The following is a 17,051-nucleotide window of genomic DNA, read 5'->3' on the forward strand; positions in this document are numbered from 1 at the left end:
TGCTTCTGGCATTTTTTACTTAGCTCCATAATTTATTTACAATCGGACGGAAAACTTCACTGCCACTCAGAGGTCTTGGCAGTGTCAAGAGATCAAGTTCTTTGAGAAATGTCATCGTTAACATGCAGAACAGCCAATTTGCTCACCCTTAAACCCACCAGGGTGACACAGTAAAACATTGACATCATTTGTGTTGCAGGAATATGGCTGAGCCTTACCTGGGCTTGGTCTGTACAAAAGGCAAAGATGCTGCTCTGAAGAATCCGAAACCTTGCTTTCAGACAGAACACTTTTTTTGGGTTTGGGTTGGGGTTTTTTTTTGTTTGGTTGGGTTTTTTTTGAGTGATTTGAAAGAGAAAAGTACCTACAAGCAAACCCTGGGGTGCATACCAGTTGCCTGCTAGCACTGAGCATCCCCTCACCCCCTGGGCATGGCTGTCCCCGAGAGGCCTCAGAGCAGGTCACGGGCTGGTACCCCTCGTCTTGCTTTCTCTCGAGGGAAGATTTTCAAGACAAGACCAACATCATCAGGAAACTGATAAGCAGAGTAGGCAGGAGGTGGAGCGTCATGGCCACAGTACCCAGAGAGGCTGAGGATGGTGCTAGAAAAAAAAAAAAAGAGGGGGCATAAGTGCAAACAAATCAACAATTGAACTATTCCCCCATGGGGGAGAACATCTCTTTATGCCACATCCAGGGAAGATCTTTGGCTTTCTGACTGGGGCTTTCTAACTGGTAAATAGCCACCCCAAGAGGACCACCAAGTCAGAGCCCAAATCCAACGCACAGCACAGGAGGAAGCTCTGGAACTGCTTGCTCAGTTGAGATGTTCAGCCAGCAAGGATGCTCTCAGTGGGATTACAGGATTGCTTCTCATCTTGGACCCGGAATTTGCTCTGCAAGGCTTAAGGCTCCTTGGCAGAACTGAACCTGCTGCCCCTTGACACCAGGAGGTGAAGGGAGGAGGTGAGCACTGCCCAATGCATTTTATTTGGGCTGGGTGGACAGGAAGTAACAAGTGCCACTGCACAGGGTCCGCAGTAGCCCAGATCAACAGCCCCTGCTCTCTCAGCACAAAAGCAGCCAGCAGGACTTTCCAGGGCCTTGGCACAAACACTGCTGAGAGCAGGAACAGAGCTGTTTGGCAGTGCTGCCCAAGGCCACCACTTGCTTGAGCAAGGCACTGACTCGGGGCCCCAGGAGCTACATCAGCTTGGTGCAGTCACTTCTCTTTCACGGACAACTGAAAGCACCTTGCTTCCATAAGGCAGTTCTTCTCCTTGCTGTAACCCAAAAATAAGTATTTAAAGCACAACAATCAGGGGTCCTAACATAGTACGTACACTGAAATTTGGGCATGACGATGTTGATGTAGCCTTCTTGTGTTCCCCCGGTGAGCCCAACATGCAGTTTATCCAGTTCTGATTGTTTCTGCATTTGGACCCACTCCCGGATGGGAGACTTGTTCTGCCATTTCTCCAGATCTCTAAGATTCATCCCCAGCAAGCCCTGAACCTCAGAAAGTGTCAGGTTCTAGGAGAAATCAAAGAGCAAGAATTACAGGTGTAAATGCAGGAACGGGAACAATACCTCTGGCCAAGGAATCGATGAGGTTTCTGTTAGAAGAAGTGTGAAGAACAAGGAAGACAAATTTCTGGTGAGTGGTTTCAGTTGGGACACTCTTGCCTTAGGTTAGGGGAATGAACACAATGGTTCCTTCAAAGCCTATTTCTGCTGTCCTCTGATGACAAGTCTCCTACACCCAAGTGGAGGCCCCAGTCCCTGCCCAAATCACTGGGCTTTCTTCCAAAGTTGATGATATTACTGCTAACACTCTTGTTAAAAGATTTGTCACGTAGCTGTGGACTGTAGTCTGGTGGACACCTGTCCCCTGCTCTTACCACTACCGCCATGAGAGCCTGCTCTAAAGAAATTCCCCAGTAAGACTGGCTAAGCATCCATGCATAACTAATTTACATTTTTAAAGAAAATTTCAGGCTAGTTCTCCATTTTCTACTGGTCTAGCATCATTCTGATTTTGATGGAGTGACTGCTGATTTACACCAAGGGACAATGCAACCAAAACCAACTACTTAGCATGATACAAATGCAAGGACTCAAATAATTTCAAGATTCAGCTCACCAGCAAGGAGTCTCTCCTTAATGTCGCCAAAGTACTAACTTTCATGTTCACGTTGTCCTTGCTCAGAGCTCTGAGATCCACACCAGGAGCACCCCCTGGGACCCAAAAGAGAAAGCTTATCAATGCATGGAGGACAGCCCTCAAGTGAGCAGTGTTGTGTATCTGTATAAGCTGGAGCTATAATGATGTCTCCAAAACTTATTAGGCTGGGGGTGCTAACAGAGTGAGTTCCAACTGCAAAAATATATGGATGCTACTTCATTTTGCTGGGAGGTATTATTATACTGGCCATTAAACCAATCTGTGACAATGCCAGACACCAGACAGAGGGGTAAGAAGAGTTTGCTCAGGCTGTGAATAAATTCTTGGCTTAACAGGGAAAAAAAATCTGTGTTTTGTGACATGGACAACAGCTGTGAGATAAGCGTTAAGCGTTAGCAGCTTGATTTCTCATGGATCTAGCAAATCTTACCCATCCCAGAAGTCATGAGTTTGATTTTCCCTGTGATGGTCTGACAATCAATTTGGGCAACCTTAAGTCAGGTACAGAATCCTTCAAGAATGTTTTATGCCATCTACAAGTTGGAAAAGACCCAAACTCTCTGAAACTTTTAATAACTTGGCTTCGAAAATTCCCACATCTTAGATGGTATTTGATACCTATTCAGTTTCTGGCTAAGACCTCTCCCTTTCCCCATAACATACTGTTCTTTTACATACCTAGATATGGTTCAATAAGCTCATAGTAAGCAGGTAAATAGTGCTGGTCTGAGAAAGCACGTTTTGCTTTAGCATATAAGATGTCTTTTGTAACCTCTGAACAGGCTGAAGGATTCAGAGATGCCAGTCTGCAGAAAAATGAAGATTTAAGGAGAGAAAAGTTTTTATTATCTTCAACTTGAACAAATTTTGAACTATTCTGAGTATCTCTCTGGGATTCTCTACATAGGACAGGCTACCCCCTCTCCCCCATAGACAGAAGAAGTATGGAAAGAAGCTAAGCGGGAAAAAAAAAAAAAAAAAAGGCTCAGTTTCCTGCTCAAAATGACACGTCTTCTAAGTTATGATGGCTCTGATGGTGCATGATAAGTTTATGTATTTGCAAAGATATAGTTATTTAATTAATTTCATTTAGCAGTCTTTCAAAGGAATTTAAATTAAATTTAATTAACTCTCTTTTGTCTCTAGATAAAAGCATGCATGCAGACCATATCTGTTGTCACCTGAGGTGCAACAAAGAGTTTGATTGCAAATCTAAGCCCTTCCTGGCAGGATGGGGAACAGCAGGCTTTCAAACCTGGACACAGAGCAGGTACTAAGTTGCTTCCCAGATTTCCTTTCACTGAGTGGAGAGAAACAGAAACTGCACTTGCTGATGGGAAAGTGCTTTTGCAAGAAGCCAAGAGCATCACAATATTTCACTCACTTCAGGCTGTTGGAGTCTATCGTATTCAACTCAGCTGCATTCAGAAGGCACACGTATTTTGTACCAATTGCGTTCAGTGCAGTGGCATTCAAGGCATTTCCCAACCCAAGATATCGTTTAAGTATTGCAGAAGCCTAGAGACACATTTAATTTTTTCAAAAGTTAACCTGAATCAGAATTTATGTTTTCATCCTCAGAAGAAAAACAAATGCAATAATTACAAAAATACAACTGAATCATTTCAAATCTGTTTGGACCTCAAAGATGGGCCAATCATCTCTGAACCCACTAAGCTAGTCCTAAATCAGCAGCTCCCAAACCAGGAAGCAAACATGGATAGGAAAGCAAACCCAAATCCCCACCTGATCATCAAGGGGCTCATTTTTTAGCAAGACAGCCAGCACGTCAGCTGAAGTTATGTTCCATCTGGAAACCTCCTCAGGGGTGATGAAAGTAATGAGAGGGCCCAGTTTAGGGAGCAGACTTTCAGGATACCCATCAGGATATTTCTGTGGAAAAACCATTGTTATTGCTATGAACGCTCATTATCATGCCTGTGCTTATGAATTTATGGTCTTTGCAAAATCTATGTGGAAAAGCCCTAAAGGTCTGCAAGGAATAAGAAACCAAAGCCAGTGAGATTCCATGAGCCCATCGGTCCTTTTTCTGCTCAGGCAAGCAGGTGCCGGGGAAGGAACAAAACCTGAAGCACTGTGAACTGACTCAACATGGACCCAAGTGGGCAGCATGCCTTGCAGTGGTGAAGGCTAATCAAATACTGGGCTTCCCTAGCAGCAGCACAGCCAGCAGGTCAAGGGAAATGATTATTCCCCTCCATTTGGCTGGCACTTGCGAGACCCCATCCGGATACAACATCCAGTTTTGGGCTCCCTAGTACAAGAAAGACTTTGCCAAAGTCTAGCAAAGACTAGCGAGTCTAGCAGGGGGCCATGCTGGTCCGGGGGGCAGAAGCACACAACATACAAAGTGGAGCAGTTGGACTGAGGGAGCTAGGTTCTTTAGTTTGAAGACAAGAAGACTAGGCAAGGATATTATTACTGTCTTCAGCTATCTAATGGGAGATTATAGGGAGGATGGAGCCACGCTCTTCTCAGAGGTGCACAGTGAAAGGATAAGGGCCAACAGGCAATGAAAATTCTGATTAGATATTAAGAAAAACATATTTTCACAATAAAGGTGGTCAAACATTGGAAGAGGAGCCCAAAGAGGTGGTGGCATCTCAGTCCTTGGAGATACTTAAACTCAACTGGACAAGTCCCTGAGCAATCTCATCAGTAGATAATTTGACATTCTTCAACCCTGCATTACCTCATCCAAATTCCTCTTCAGCACAGCTAATTGCTGAATACTGAAGGGGTAGGTCAGTATCTGAGAGAGGTGATTCTCCAGAGAGACATTCTTCAGGCAAGCATGTAACTCCTCAGGTGTGTAGTAAATAGGCATCAAGTCATCATTGAGAACCACCTCTGTTATCTGCTTGTCAGGTGGGCAACCTGTTGAAGCAATTATCAAATGTGCTCAGTGTTAAATCCTTTTGCTTCAAGCTTTGAATGCTCCCTTGCTGGACATGGACACGTATGCAATCACAGTTCCACCCTCCTCCTGGGTAACCTACCACCAAGTGTTTCATAGTTCAACTCAGACATATTCAGGGAGACCCACAAGCACTAGGGTCAACCCTGTTAACAAGGGGAATGCTGCCATTATGGATCAGAGAAAGCTTCCATACCATCAGCACGCTTATGCCTAGTAGGCAGGAGTTCTTCAGCAACAGTGCCCAGCTGTTCCCTTGACAAAGGTGAATCGTGTGCAAAGTTTTTCAGCCAAAGACTTAAAGCATTCTGCAAAGAAAATGTTTCATCAGGGGGATATTGCAATCTTGGGCCTATCACCAATATAAGAAGTTGCTACTCACACAGACAAGAAACTTCAATGTGAAAGTACTATGGGCTGCAGACCTGCTGCTGTAAGCCTAGAGACCTTTCCTCGGTAAGCCAAAGGCAAATTTCTAAATGGTTAAACTCTATCATATCCCACGCCCCATAAATGATTTTACCTCCTCAAAGTGTTGTATATAGTTACTGTTGCATTCCACCTCTGGTACTCTTCTGACAGTTACAGGAAGAGGATGAGAGCAATCTAGATCTGCAGTTCCAGGCTGTCAGCTTGATTCAGCCCTGACTTCTCATAGACCATCCATCCCCTTTGGCACCACACTTGTAGATGAGGATGCTACTGAAAACATACTGGCTGAACAACCCCCATCATACTTCTTCCATACTGCAGGACCGAGAGCGCTTCCCAAACTCCCCACACCTCTCTGAATAACCCACCTTGGGGATCTTCTGCAAGATGCTGTGATCAAATACAGGAATCAATCCACTGAGCTCATTCAAGGTAAAAGCTGACCACATTACAGGAGGCCTGCATACAAAAATTAGCAGGGATCAGCTTTCAAGGAAGAACAAAAAAAAACCCACCACACCTTAAAAGCTGCCAGGATTATGTCCTTGTAACATCTGAAGTTAAGAAAATACAAGATTTAAATCCTAAAACTTCTTGATCGCTTCCTGTTACACAAAACTTCATTCCACCAGAGCAGGAGCAATTGTTAGTAACATGAAAAAGGAAGGCTGGATAGGAAATGGAATTTAACAAATACATTATTTTCTTAAGCATGAAACCCAAAAGAATATCTGTTGCTTACTATCACCCAATTCAGTGCCAAGATCTCAGGGCAGTTGACACAGGAAGGGAAAATATTTTGCCTCCCTGGACAATGTCTCTGTCAGCTATAGCCAGGGATTTATTAAGCATCTGTCAGTTTGACAGGTAGAAACAGAATGTCTTCTGAAAGTCAGTGGCTGACAAACAGCTAGAACCCACCTGTGTTCATCAGGACAGTCTCAGAGAAGTTTGATTAATGAAAAAAACAGACCAGAGGAAGGGCTTTTTTAACTAGAGCAGGTGAGACACAGGAATGACAATGTATTTTTCAGTGGAATTCCAGCCAAACTTTTCAGCTGAAAGAAGTTCAAATAAAACTACGTAAAAAGCCCAATGTGAAATTCAAAAGCCACGAATTATTCAAGTTTTTGATCAAGCTGGTTGGCTGGAGTTCACTTAGGTCTTAACAGGACAATGGTTTTGTTTAAGGGAACTGTTTTGCTGAAGCCCAGAAGAAAAATTCATACCCAAATGTAGTGTTACCACTGCTGATTACTCTCCTAATAGCTTCTTCTTGATTGGGCAGGAAAAATTCACACTGGCTTAATTGCTTCAGCAAATTCCCACCAGAACTTCTAATGTATTCTCCACCCAGGTCACAGACCAGACGTCCCAGAATCTCTGCATTTTCCTCATCTACTTGTGTGCCAGGAATTTCCTGAAGTAATACAAGACAGAAGCATTAAATAGAACTGGATGCCACTGTAGAAGAGCATATTCTTCAACCCCAAGTTCTCCCCAGCCTTGTGCAGAGCTGTCCCCTCACCACATACCAAACACGCTAAAGCTTCCAAGAGCAGCTGTTTCCGCTGAGACGACTCTCTGTGCAGAACATCAAGATTTGCTTTCCCAATATTAGCAAAGTACTGCCTACAGCTTCCTGTCGCTGCATAGTCTGAAGGACTAGAAAGACAAATACTCCATGAATTCTAGTGAACGATATCAAACAGTTGGTCAGGTTTAAGGCTGTTCAACATATACTGTGCCCAATACAACATCTTCCACGTCTGCAGACTAAACTCTATGCAGCTGTTCTTCCCAAAGATCCTAGTCCACATTTTTTAAAAATTCGTTTTCACCTTAAGGAATCTATTGTGAGACTCAGCTTAAAATTGTTCAAGATTTGGATACAGAACCACAGTGGGTAGCTACTGGAAAAAAGAAATCCACTCTACTCTGTTTTCTTTGGTGTTGTAAGGGAAAAGCACATTCACAGAGGCCAGAAAAGCACTAAAACCACATACTGGTTTCATATCCAAACAGATATATGTAAAAAGAGCTTCATACTGTTTATATTAATATGATGGATGGGTGAATCTGAAAGGACCTTAAAAACCTTTTGAAAGCTTTCTGCAATCTGATTTCTTTCCCCCCTGTAAGGAGGCCTGAACAAGTTTGAAATATACATCAAACATGAACTCATCATTACCAGTCAGGTTATAAAGTAATATCTCTTTTTCCTACTAAGTACTAAGGCAACAACATGAAAACCATAGCACAGTTACCTTAAAAACAGCAACAGGTCTTTAGGATAGCTGTCTAAATCCTTGGGAATCCCATGCAGCGTCACCATCTTCACTAAGCAACTCAGCTGAAAGGACACCACAGTTTACAAAGAAAGAAAACAGCATGAAAACAAAAAAATAAAACAAAGATTTTACTCTGCTCCTCCAAAGTAAGGACAGGGTGGGGTGGGGGGTGAGGGAAGAGACCAAAATTGGAGGTTTTGATTCCTGAGAAACCTAGCCAACTCGGTTTTGACTTCTCTCTTCAGGGCAATTCAGAACTGTAGGATGGAGACTCAGCACCAGTTACATTTGTCCTAGCTGAAAGTGGTTTTGTTCTTGCTGAACAATCCTCATTGTTATCTTCATGACATCATCAAACACGGCATTTTGAAATATGGGAACTGACCTGGTCTTCTCCTAGCTTGACATTCTTCTTCTTCATGACTTTGGCCAGCTCCTGAAATCTTTCTGCTTCCATCTCATTGGCAGCTGCACATGTGAAGCCTTGGAGGACTGACTGGGAAAGCCTGAACATTTACAGAAAGCAAATCAGAGGGGCAAGGACTTCAGGAGAAAATTCAGTGCTGATCTCCCACATATATAATGACAAATACAGCAAGCATAAGCCTCCCCCATTCTCAAAGCTTAATGCTTTCCAAACTCCATCCCCTCAAAATTTCTAGTATTGACCTATGTGGGAGATCAAGAAGCCATCACTGGTCAAATAAATATAATCCAGAGACTCGTACTGGAAGTAGAAATGCAGGGACCTCCACCCCAAGCAGTACTGCTATATCCTGATTTACAACATCGGTCTCCTCCCTATGTTTTCAGTACATACCACATGTTGAAAATGAAATGGAGTTGTCCAGATCCTCATCACTGAACATAGTTCACACAGCCTGGGAGAGCTCAGGGAGAAGTCCTTAAAACTTTAATTGCTTTCTATATGGAAAAGCTTCTATTGTGAAATCAGCAGGACACTGATGTCAACTCCATTGTTTTTCCAGATATATATCATGGTTTTCATAATTTTTCATCTCAGATACAAGAGCTGACAAAAGACATATCAGCCCCACTAAATTTAATCCCTGGAATAGCACTGTGGAAGACTGACATATTCTCCGATTAGAAATACCTTCCACAGAGGCAGTCAGAAGCAAGGTTCCAGGTGCAGTCTGAGCCAGCACCTTCGTTTTACAAAGCAAGTGTGACTTGTGGGTACATTTTGCAGCTGACACACTGGTAAATCTTGATGCTACATGCCTGTGTTTGGGTTTGAATGGTATTTCCCATCTGTTGCTATGGATTGAATATGGTGAGTCTGCCACATGTACCAAAGGAAACACGGAAACTGCAATCAAAGCAAACACGGAAAACGGAAGGAGAGAAGAAAAACGCTACCTGCTGAAGTCAGGCTCTGTCTTTATCACATCACTGAAAAACATGGCAGCCTGTGAAGCAAAGCCAGAGTATCAATGATTTACCATGCTCTTCTGCAACATTCACCTGTATTTTCAGACAGATTTGCAGAGCAGACTCATAGCTCTGTAGAGTCCAAGGCTGACACTGAGGTATAAGAAGGACACAAGCCACCAGCATATTACCTGTTCTCGGGTCCACATTTTGCTGTTGAGATCCTGAATATTTGGCTTCTCTTCCCCAAAAACAAGCAGTGATTTTGGAATGTAACTGGCCAGAGCATCAGGGATATATTTAACCAGGTCAACAGGGTGGCCTACACTGGAGGAAATCTTAAAAACAAACAAACAAACAAACAAACCCACATATCATTCAAATCCTGTGGCTAAAATACACAGTTGCTGGAGAAGAAACGACAAACTGGAAAGAAGCCAGGCAAATTCCCCTGCTGATTATCTGGGCATTTCTCAGAGACCTAACACTATGAAATATTTCCTGTTTGACATATTCATCAGACTAGGAGAGAGCTGCTTGGAACTAATACCTAGGGTCCTGATGAATGGGAACGATCCAGTCTCTTATAAGTTTCCTACCTCCTGGCTTTATGCCCTAAAAACGTTTAACGGGCCAGAAAGGAGGGACGCTTTTCTCTCCTCTCTGCCAACCCAAACAATGTCTCAACTTGCTGAGGGCACGTTGCAGAACAATCCTGTGGTGAATGAGACATTATTTCCCTCATGCTTCACACAGAGCCCTGGCACCCCATTGCTCCAGGACATGTTATAGGCAGGGCCTCTGGTGCCAAATACAGGTCAGAGTCTTTGAGGGAGGATGAATAGCAACAAACTTAAATGCTACACATGCAACTTGAAGGCTAAAGTCATGGCAAGAAAAAAAGGCAAAGAGGTGTCCAAATCCTACACAATCACATGGGGGGATGAAACAGTGCATTGCTGAAGTATCGGCCTACCCTAAAAGGGACTTTCTAAGCTGCCTTCACTTCTCACATGTTCTCACTCCAAACCGTGACAACATCCTTTCTCTGAGAGCATCTTTTCAAGTCAGTGGGGAATAGTTTCTAGGATCATGCTGCAAAACAACTGTCTCTTATGCCCTCGTCCCCAAGAGGCTCAGCAGGACACACTGGCTGGCAGCCAAGGACATCTACACAGGCACAGTGACAGGGACTTGAGATGCTTGTCTTGCTGCACACTCTGTTTAGCAATGACCAATACCCCCAAGGGAATGCTGTCTGGGTGTGCAGGTGTGTGTCAATGCCTGGCCCCAGGTAACCAGTGTTCTTAACTGTGAGTCACTGGAGCTTTGCTAATTTATGACGCCTGAAGAGAAAAACAACTTCACCTTTTCCACAAATATCATTTTCAGAGCAGAGGGCAGGGTCACCATTTGCTGAACAAACTCAGGCAACTTAACGGCTTCCAAGATCACTTCTGGAGACAGACTTCGAAGTGTGCTGCTGTTGAGGCCAGCCACCAAGCTCCCTAGCTTTGCCAGGCTCTGTCCATCCAGGATCTGAAAGGTAATGCATGCAGGCATGAGTACACCAAGGGCCAAACATCATTTGCTGGCAGCTAGCTATGGCAGGCGTGAAGTGCATTTGTAGACCTTGTCCTTCGTACCCGATAGCCAGAGCTGAGCAGTTTGTTGATAATAGTGCTGGACTGCTCAGCGTTCCAGCCACGAACTTCACCCAGGGCAGAAATAGATGCTTCAAGGTCTTTATCACTGATGCCATTTTCGATGTCGGATATGGACAGCCCAACTGCAGCCTGGCCCAGTGCACGCAGGACTGCAGGAGGGAAATGCTCAAGCTTTCTCACCAAATAGGATGCCACCTGAAAAGGTCCCACACAGACAGAAAAGAAAGTCAGAGGAGCAATGACGTGAGCCTATTGGATCCTACAGCCTTTGGATGTCTTAAATCACTGGATTTTCTGCCTCAAACTTGTGTGATGAAGCCTGTGGACGGACTGCCTCCACCCACTGAGAATTTTCAGATTATGAAACACCAGTCAGATGCCACAGTAAAAAAAAATCAAGGACTTGTGTACAGGAGCGTATACAAGAGGAGGCATGAAAGTTGAATCCTCAACCCTCACAAATTTTGTCTACGTGAATGAAGAACTGAGTCGCGAGGCTGGACAGGAGATTACCTGCAGTTCCTCTGTTGTCAGGGAGGAGGGAACTCTCTCTCTAGTTAATCCTCTGTGCGTCAGGTTCAACGGGCAGTTCTTACTGATCCTCTGGGCCAAGCTCAAAGCATCATCTCTGCTCAGGTTGCTCACTGCTGAGGGGCTCAGGTAACAAACAAATCTGTCTGGGAGACTGCAGGTGGGAGACAAGGAGGAGAGGTTGCCAGTATGATAGACAGTGGCTCTGTCAGATCCTTCCTCTTTTTGCAAAGGATGCTTTTTTCCAGTGTGCATTTCCCCGATTCATTTTAGCTCTGACAATGCTGATGCTCCTGTTTACAGAGAGCACTGCTGTGTCATGCAAAACTGCAAAAACACGCAAGATGCACTGTTGGTCATTACTTCGTGGCTGGCGCTGCATGACAGTCATTTCCCAACATCTGGAACTTGTGGTCTGGCCCCGCCCAAGATCAAGCACAATGCAATTATTTGAGGAACAGAAAAATGCTTTAAAGGTTTCATGGAAGCAGCCATCAGAATCACCACACAGAAAACTTTTGGTAAGTCACAGTACCATGCTAAACCATAAGTCAGATAGGAAGTCAGGTCAGGTCCTATACCTCAATAACGGAAAACCAGGTCCAGAGGTCAGTAGCAAGGTATAGTACACAGCCGTCTCCTGGAGCAAGGTGAGATTGCTGGCCATCTGCATATTGACTGGATCCCTGGCAAATTTTTGAAGCTGAGGGTGTTGACATGGGGAAAAAAAAAAAACCACAAACAAAACAAACAAAAAATATTTCAGATGGATACTTTAATCCTGACAGTCACTTGGGACAGCTTGAACAAACCTCACTTCAAGCAATAAGGATTTTTTCACCTGGCTTTAAAGTTGTGAGGAAATTTATTTTTTGTTTTCAAGTAATACACTGGGACTTTGTTTTATTTATCTTTGCACTCCAAGGGCATGGTAAGCCTCTCACTCTATGACTGCTGTAAGGCACAAAGGTGGGACAGCTGCTAAAGGACATGGTCCTGCCCCTACAGCATAACTCACACATGCAGGCCTGGTACAGTCATTCACTAAACCAGCCCAGGCATCGATCTAGTCTTGAGATAAAGTTGGGTTTGCTCCTCTTTTATTGACTTCAGTTTGATTTTTGCAGAATTACCTATGTGAAACCAACTTCTGCACAAGTGCCTCTTATCACAAGAAATCATGATGGGGGAAAAAAAAATAAGAACGGAAGTGACTGTTCACCATAAATAAACAAGAGAAATGTTCTTGCTGGCAGCATCTCCATGAATTTTGGTCAGAGCAGGAAGATGACCTCCCAGGCACAGAGTATTTTGCACACTGCAGGTTCTTCATCACCAAGATGAGCCTGCACTTACTGTTGGTTCGTCACCAAAAAGCTGCAGGTCTCCAACAGTAGCATGCTCCAAAAAGGATCCAAGATAATTTTTAAACCAAGCAGTGGAATTGAGACCTGGATCGGCTGCACTGTAGCATTTCTGGTTTGATCCTGCAAAACAGGCAGGCATCATAAAATTACAGACTTGCACTGTATCAGGATATCAGCGGATATTGGAGATTTCCAAATGCAGAACAGGCTTCAGTCTATCAGAGATCTATCAGCAGAGTGCCTCTGACCACACATTATGCTCAAATCCATGTGTTTGTGCATTCAGATTACAAATGCACACGGGACAGGACAGATGCCTCATTCTTTCACAGCCCTCCAAGTATTTCATCACCAGTCTCTTTCTTCCTCCCTTCAAATCTGCCAAAAACTTTTTGCAGGACATTAAATTTTTGCATGTGAGCTACTGCCTGGAGACAGGGGAGTCTCTTACCTGGGTCCCCTTTCTGAGTTAACTTCTGAGCTGAATTCTTTAGCTGTAAGAGCCAAACCCTGCATGGTTCTTTCACAACAAAAAACATTTGCACATGATCTAAGTCAGCATAGGACTGACTGTGCTGATGTATAAAATTCCCAGATTAATAAAGCCTTCAGGCAGGGAAACGATTCCTGATACCACTTTTCACAGTCATATTCCCAGCCTATTTCCATTGAAGAGACAATACAAATTCACAAAAAAATCTGTAAAGCCTCAGCCCTGTAACAGATTGCAGCTAATGTTGTAGCATACATCAGTGGCTTAAAGCATTCTGTTGTTTCTCAAAGAAAATCAAGTCATTTACCATCCTGGATGAGATAGTATTTGATCCCGGTGTAAAGATTCCTCTGTTCTTCCACTGGAAGGTCAGAATATATGCCATTCAGGGCAGCAACTCTAGAGATGGATAAGAAAGGCAGACATCTCAAACACAGATAAAGTCAGATCTGGCACAGTTGGGTTCTTACAGAAACAGCTGTTACTTGAAGACTGATATTATCAATCGCATCCCTTTTCAAAGCTACCAATGTGACTTCCTTTCACAACAGCCCCCATGATCATCTGGGGGCTGCACTGCCAATCCTGTGATACTGCTTTGGAAACGTAGTGCTAGCAGGGTCATTACACACACATTGACTGATGCGGAGGACCAGTTAGAGGGTCAACAGGTGTGTTATGAAGCCTCGGAGAGAGCTTCTCAGAGACTCCATCTGGGCCTCCATCAGTTCGCAGTGCTTACAGGGTTTAGCCCCTTGCTTTGGGAGGCTGGAGTAAGGGCCCCTTTCCTCTCTCAGCAAGGAGGTACTGGAACAGTGTTTGTGTTCAGCACTTACATCATCCGAAATGTCTCACACAACACGTTTTTGGCATGGAGGCAAGCAAAGGCCTCGGGGTCGAGCAGGAATGGCTGAAGCCCCTCGTGGACCCACTGAGACAAAATGGATGGGCTGTCAATATCAGGTACTTGCAGCACCTTCTCCCAAAGGCCATTAATGAAGATCACTTTCCACTCAAGAGAAAGAGGCACATGAGAAAACTGCAGGCAAGAGACGAGAAGAAACACATGAATTCAAGTGAATATGGACTTCTAAACAAACGTTAACATAAATCCATGAACATTATGAACAGAATCACCCCTAGCAATAATCCCTTCTCTGGAATTAACGCTTTCCACTAGCATTAATGTTACAGATGATCAAACAGTTGGAAATGTGATACCCACCTGCTGGCTGAACACAGTCAGAGCAGCTACAAGCTTCTTGGCATCATACTTGGAAAAGAAGAGAACGGAGTATTCCGGATCCATAGCACTAACAGGTTTAGCGGTAAGGCAAGAATATAAGGATATGAGGAAATCATCCTGAAGGTCCTGGAACCAAGCACTCTGAAAAAGAAAAAAGGGAAATCCACACAGAGATAATAAAAGGTGTGTCATATTTAGAGATGCTGCAGTATGCAATCTCCTTCAGGTCTGCTTCACTAGCTCACCTACACGAGAGCATTCAGCACTGTAAGGTGATGAAACCTGTTGACAGAAGAGTCAGAAGAAAGTCCAGCTTACAATGACTTAAAGCAAGTCTAAACTTACCCAGTTCCAAATGCTGGATCCTTCTGTTACCTAATCTGTGCTCCCCCCAAGCACAGAGTGGCTTTAAAAAAGTTTATTCAAAATGGTTTCCCATACACACACAAAAAAAAAAAGGCCATTTGATCAAAGTGGAAACTTCCATAAGAAACTTCCTCATTCCAGAAACATTTTTCAATGAAAAAAACCCAAACAAAAAACCCCACCAACAAATACCTGAAGAAGTGACATCTTTTTGTTAGAAACATTTATGGGAAAATACAAATCTGTCAATTCAATTGCAATTAGTGGCAGCACAGCAACTTAGAGATAATGACAAAAGCAGGAAGGGAAATAAACCTGAAATATTCTAGATGACATTTCCCAGGCTGCAACTACCTTGTATTGTGCTCAGAAGCGGTTTACCCCCATGAACCAGGGCTACTCTCATGCAGAGATTGTTTCAACACTATGATACCAGTTTCTAAGAGCCAATTTGTTATGGAAATCTCCTTTGTCCCACTTTCTCATTTGAAAGGTTTGGAAAAGCCAGCATCCCCCACTTCCACAGACAGTCCCAGAAAGGTCTTCATGCTGGTGTAGCTGCTCCTGAGCCTCATGACACAGAGCATGTGTTGCCTGGGAAGGTGACATTGCCACAGCTCAGTGATCTGGATGGTCCCCGTGTGTTTGACCCCGTCCCTTCTCTCACTCTTGTGAGGGAAACCTTGACAACCCAGACCCCAAGCCTGCACAAGGCTCTGTCCACTCCATTCACAGCTGAGAGCGGGACTGCTTTTAAGATAGAAATGGCACTATTCTCAAGGAAAACAAAACACTAGCTCAGGAAAAGAAGGGGACTGCCGTTACCTGTGCACAGGCATATTGACCAAATGTGAGGCGGCAGGGGGAAGCTTCACCATGGGCTATCTCAAGAAGCATCTCCTGGCTGGCACTGGTGGGGAAAAAGCAAAGACATCACTCCCACGCCAGCTGCCCCAGACCTGCAGCAGCGGGGTACAGAACTGGCTGGGAGCTGGCACCCCGTCAGCAATACATCTGCAAACACAGGCATGGAACACAACTGCCCAAGCCCAAGCCCAGGCAGTCAGTGAAAGGTGTGTGAATGCCCCTGATGACACACTTTTGTTCACTGAAGTTTTATTCATCTGCAGCAGGGACAGCTCTTAGCTACTCTCATTTAAAGGGTCCAGCCCACCCATTAAGGAGCAGGAGCAATGCCAGGCAGCCATAACAACGAGGCACAGCCCACATAACAAATACAGAGGAACAAACAAACAACAAAGATGAGAATTATTTGCTGGCACCATTCAGGAGCAGGGAGAGGGTACTTGTAAATTGTTGACCCTTAGGTAGAAATCAAGTTCAATGAAGGCTTGAAGTGGACTTGCTTAAGTCTTAGGCCCCTACCACTAGCCAAGCTAAGTTCAGCACCAATGTCAAGGCTCTCAGAGCAGTAAATCCTCACCCCATCAGGCTGGCTGACACACCAGGGACTTGCCCTGCCTTTCTTTGTCCTGCACAGACACAGAGCCGCAGGAAGGCATTTTCCCTTCACTATGTGCAGTGAGCACAACTAGAGCCCTCCCTGCCCCCAGGCAACCCTGGGACTTTGTGGGGAGAAAGGTGCTACACCTGGTTTCAGAGGCTTCCTGCTACCCGAAGCAACATCCCCAAAAAAAACCAGTACCACTCCCAAGGAAAACGCTGCCAAGATAATTTGCTGATGGTTCACATACCTTTTCACTGAAGCACACACAGCAGATTCTGATTCCCCCAAAAAGAGAGAGAAACAAAGATAAAGGAACTGTCACAGGGATATGTGTCAGAACCATGTCTGAATCTTCCTTATGGAGGTTACTTGGTAAGAAACTCACCATTGACAGGGGAGCTGGAGCACTGCGCCGTGAGAAAGAGAAAAGAGATGATCTTATCATGCAGTCACAATGGTAGCACAACATTATTTGTGATCATTGCATACAGACAAGCATGTTAGCTGCAACCATTTGTGCTTGAATCTGGCCTGAAAACACTCAACTGGCTAGATCCAGAGCTTGCATCTTGCCATGCTAGGTAGTTGCCACCTGCACAATTCACATCAGTCCTGGCTCTGTACTTCAAACAGCTGGAAAGTTCAGGGTTATGTGAGTCCTCCCATCACTCA

General features: G+C 44.3%; 1 protein-coding gene across 6 annotated transcripts in view; it reads right to left on the reverse strand.

The window, feature by feature from the left end:
• The window catches only part of MSLN (mesothelin), a 78,258-nt gene continuing 61,207 nt past the window's right edge, over positions 1–17,051 (reverse strand). For 5 of the 6 annotated variants that reach the window (XM_087732098.1, XM_087732100.1, XM_087732099.1 and 2 more), the window contains 26 exons: positions 16,765–16,786; positions 16,627–16,654; positions 15,737–15,821; positions 14,525–14,686; positions 14,136–14,338; positions 13,607–13,698; positions 12,796–12,926; positions 12,021–12,142; positions 11,422–11,593; positions 10,888–11,103; positions 10,610–10,780; positions 9,433–9,579; positions 9,230–9,279; positions 8,232–8,352; positions 7,823–7,908; positions 7,091–7,220; positions 6,785–6,975; positions 5,924–6,014; positions 5,320–5,431; positions 4,899–5,083; positions 3,932–4,078; positions 3,570–3,703; positions 2,864–2,991; positions 2,144–2,238; positions 1,344–1,533; positions 1–602 (listed from right to left, as the gene is read on the reverse strand). In XM_087732098.1, the coding sequence (XP_087588224.1) occupies positions 508–602; positions 1,344–1,533; positions 2,144–2,238; positions 2,864–2,991; positions 3,570–3,703; positions 3,932–4,078; positions 4,899–5,083; positions 5,320–5,431; positions 5,924–6,014; positions 6,785–6,975; positions 7,091–7,220; positions 7,823–7,908; positions 8,232–8,352; positions 9,230–9,279; positions 9,433–9,579; positions 10,610–10,780; positions 10,888–11,103; positions 11,422–11,593; positions 12,021–12,142; positions 12,796–12,926; positions 13,607–13,698; positions 14,136–14,338; positions 14,525–14,686; positions 15,737–15,821; positions 16,627–16,654; positions 16,765–16,786 (3,306 nt within the window). In that variant the 3' untranslated portion in view covers positions 1–507. The remainder of the gene's footprint in view (positions 603–1,343; positions 1,534–2,143; positions 2,239–2,863; positions 2,992–3,569; positions 3,704–3,931; positions 4,079–4,898; positions 5,084–5,319; positions 5,432–5,923; positions 6,015–6,784; positions 6,976–7,090; positions 7,221–7,822; positions 7,909–8,231; positions 8,353–9,229; positions 9,280–9,432; positions 9,580–10,609; positions 10,781–10,887; positions 11,104–11,421; positions 11,594–12,020; positions 12,143–12,795; positions 12,927–13,606; positions 13,699–14,135; positions 14,339–14,524; positions 14,687–15,736; positions 15,822–16,626; positions 16,655–16,764; positions 16,787–17,051) is intronic. The other variant, XM_087732102.1, reaches the window with a different exon arrangement.

Source organism: Nipponia nippon, unplaced genomic scaffold, assembly GCF_047370975.1.
Source record: "Nipponia nippon isolate SJK-2023a ecotype South Korea unplaced genomic scaffold, ASM4737097v1 scaffold_5, whole genome shotgun sequence".
In the NCBI taxonomy this organism is placed as follows: Eukaryota; Metazoa; Chordata; class Aves; order Pelecaniformes; family Threskiornithidae; genus Nipponia; species Nipponia nippon.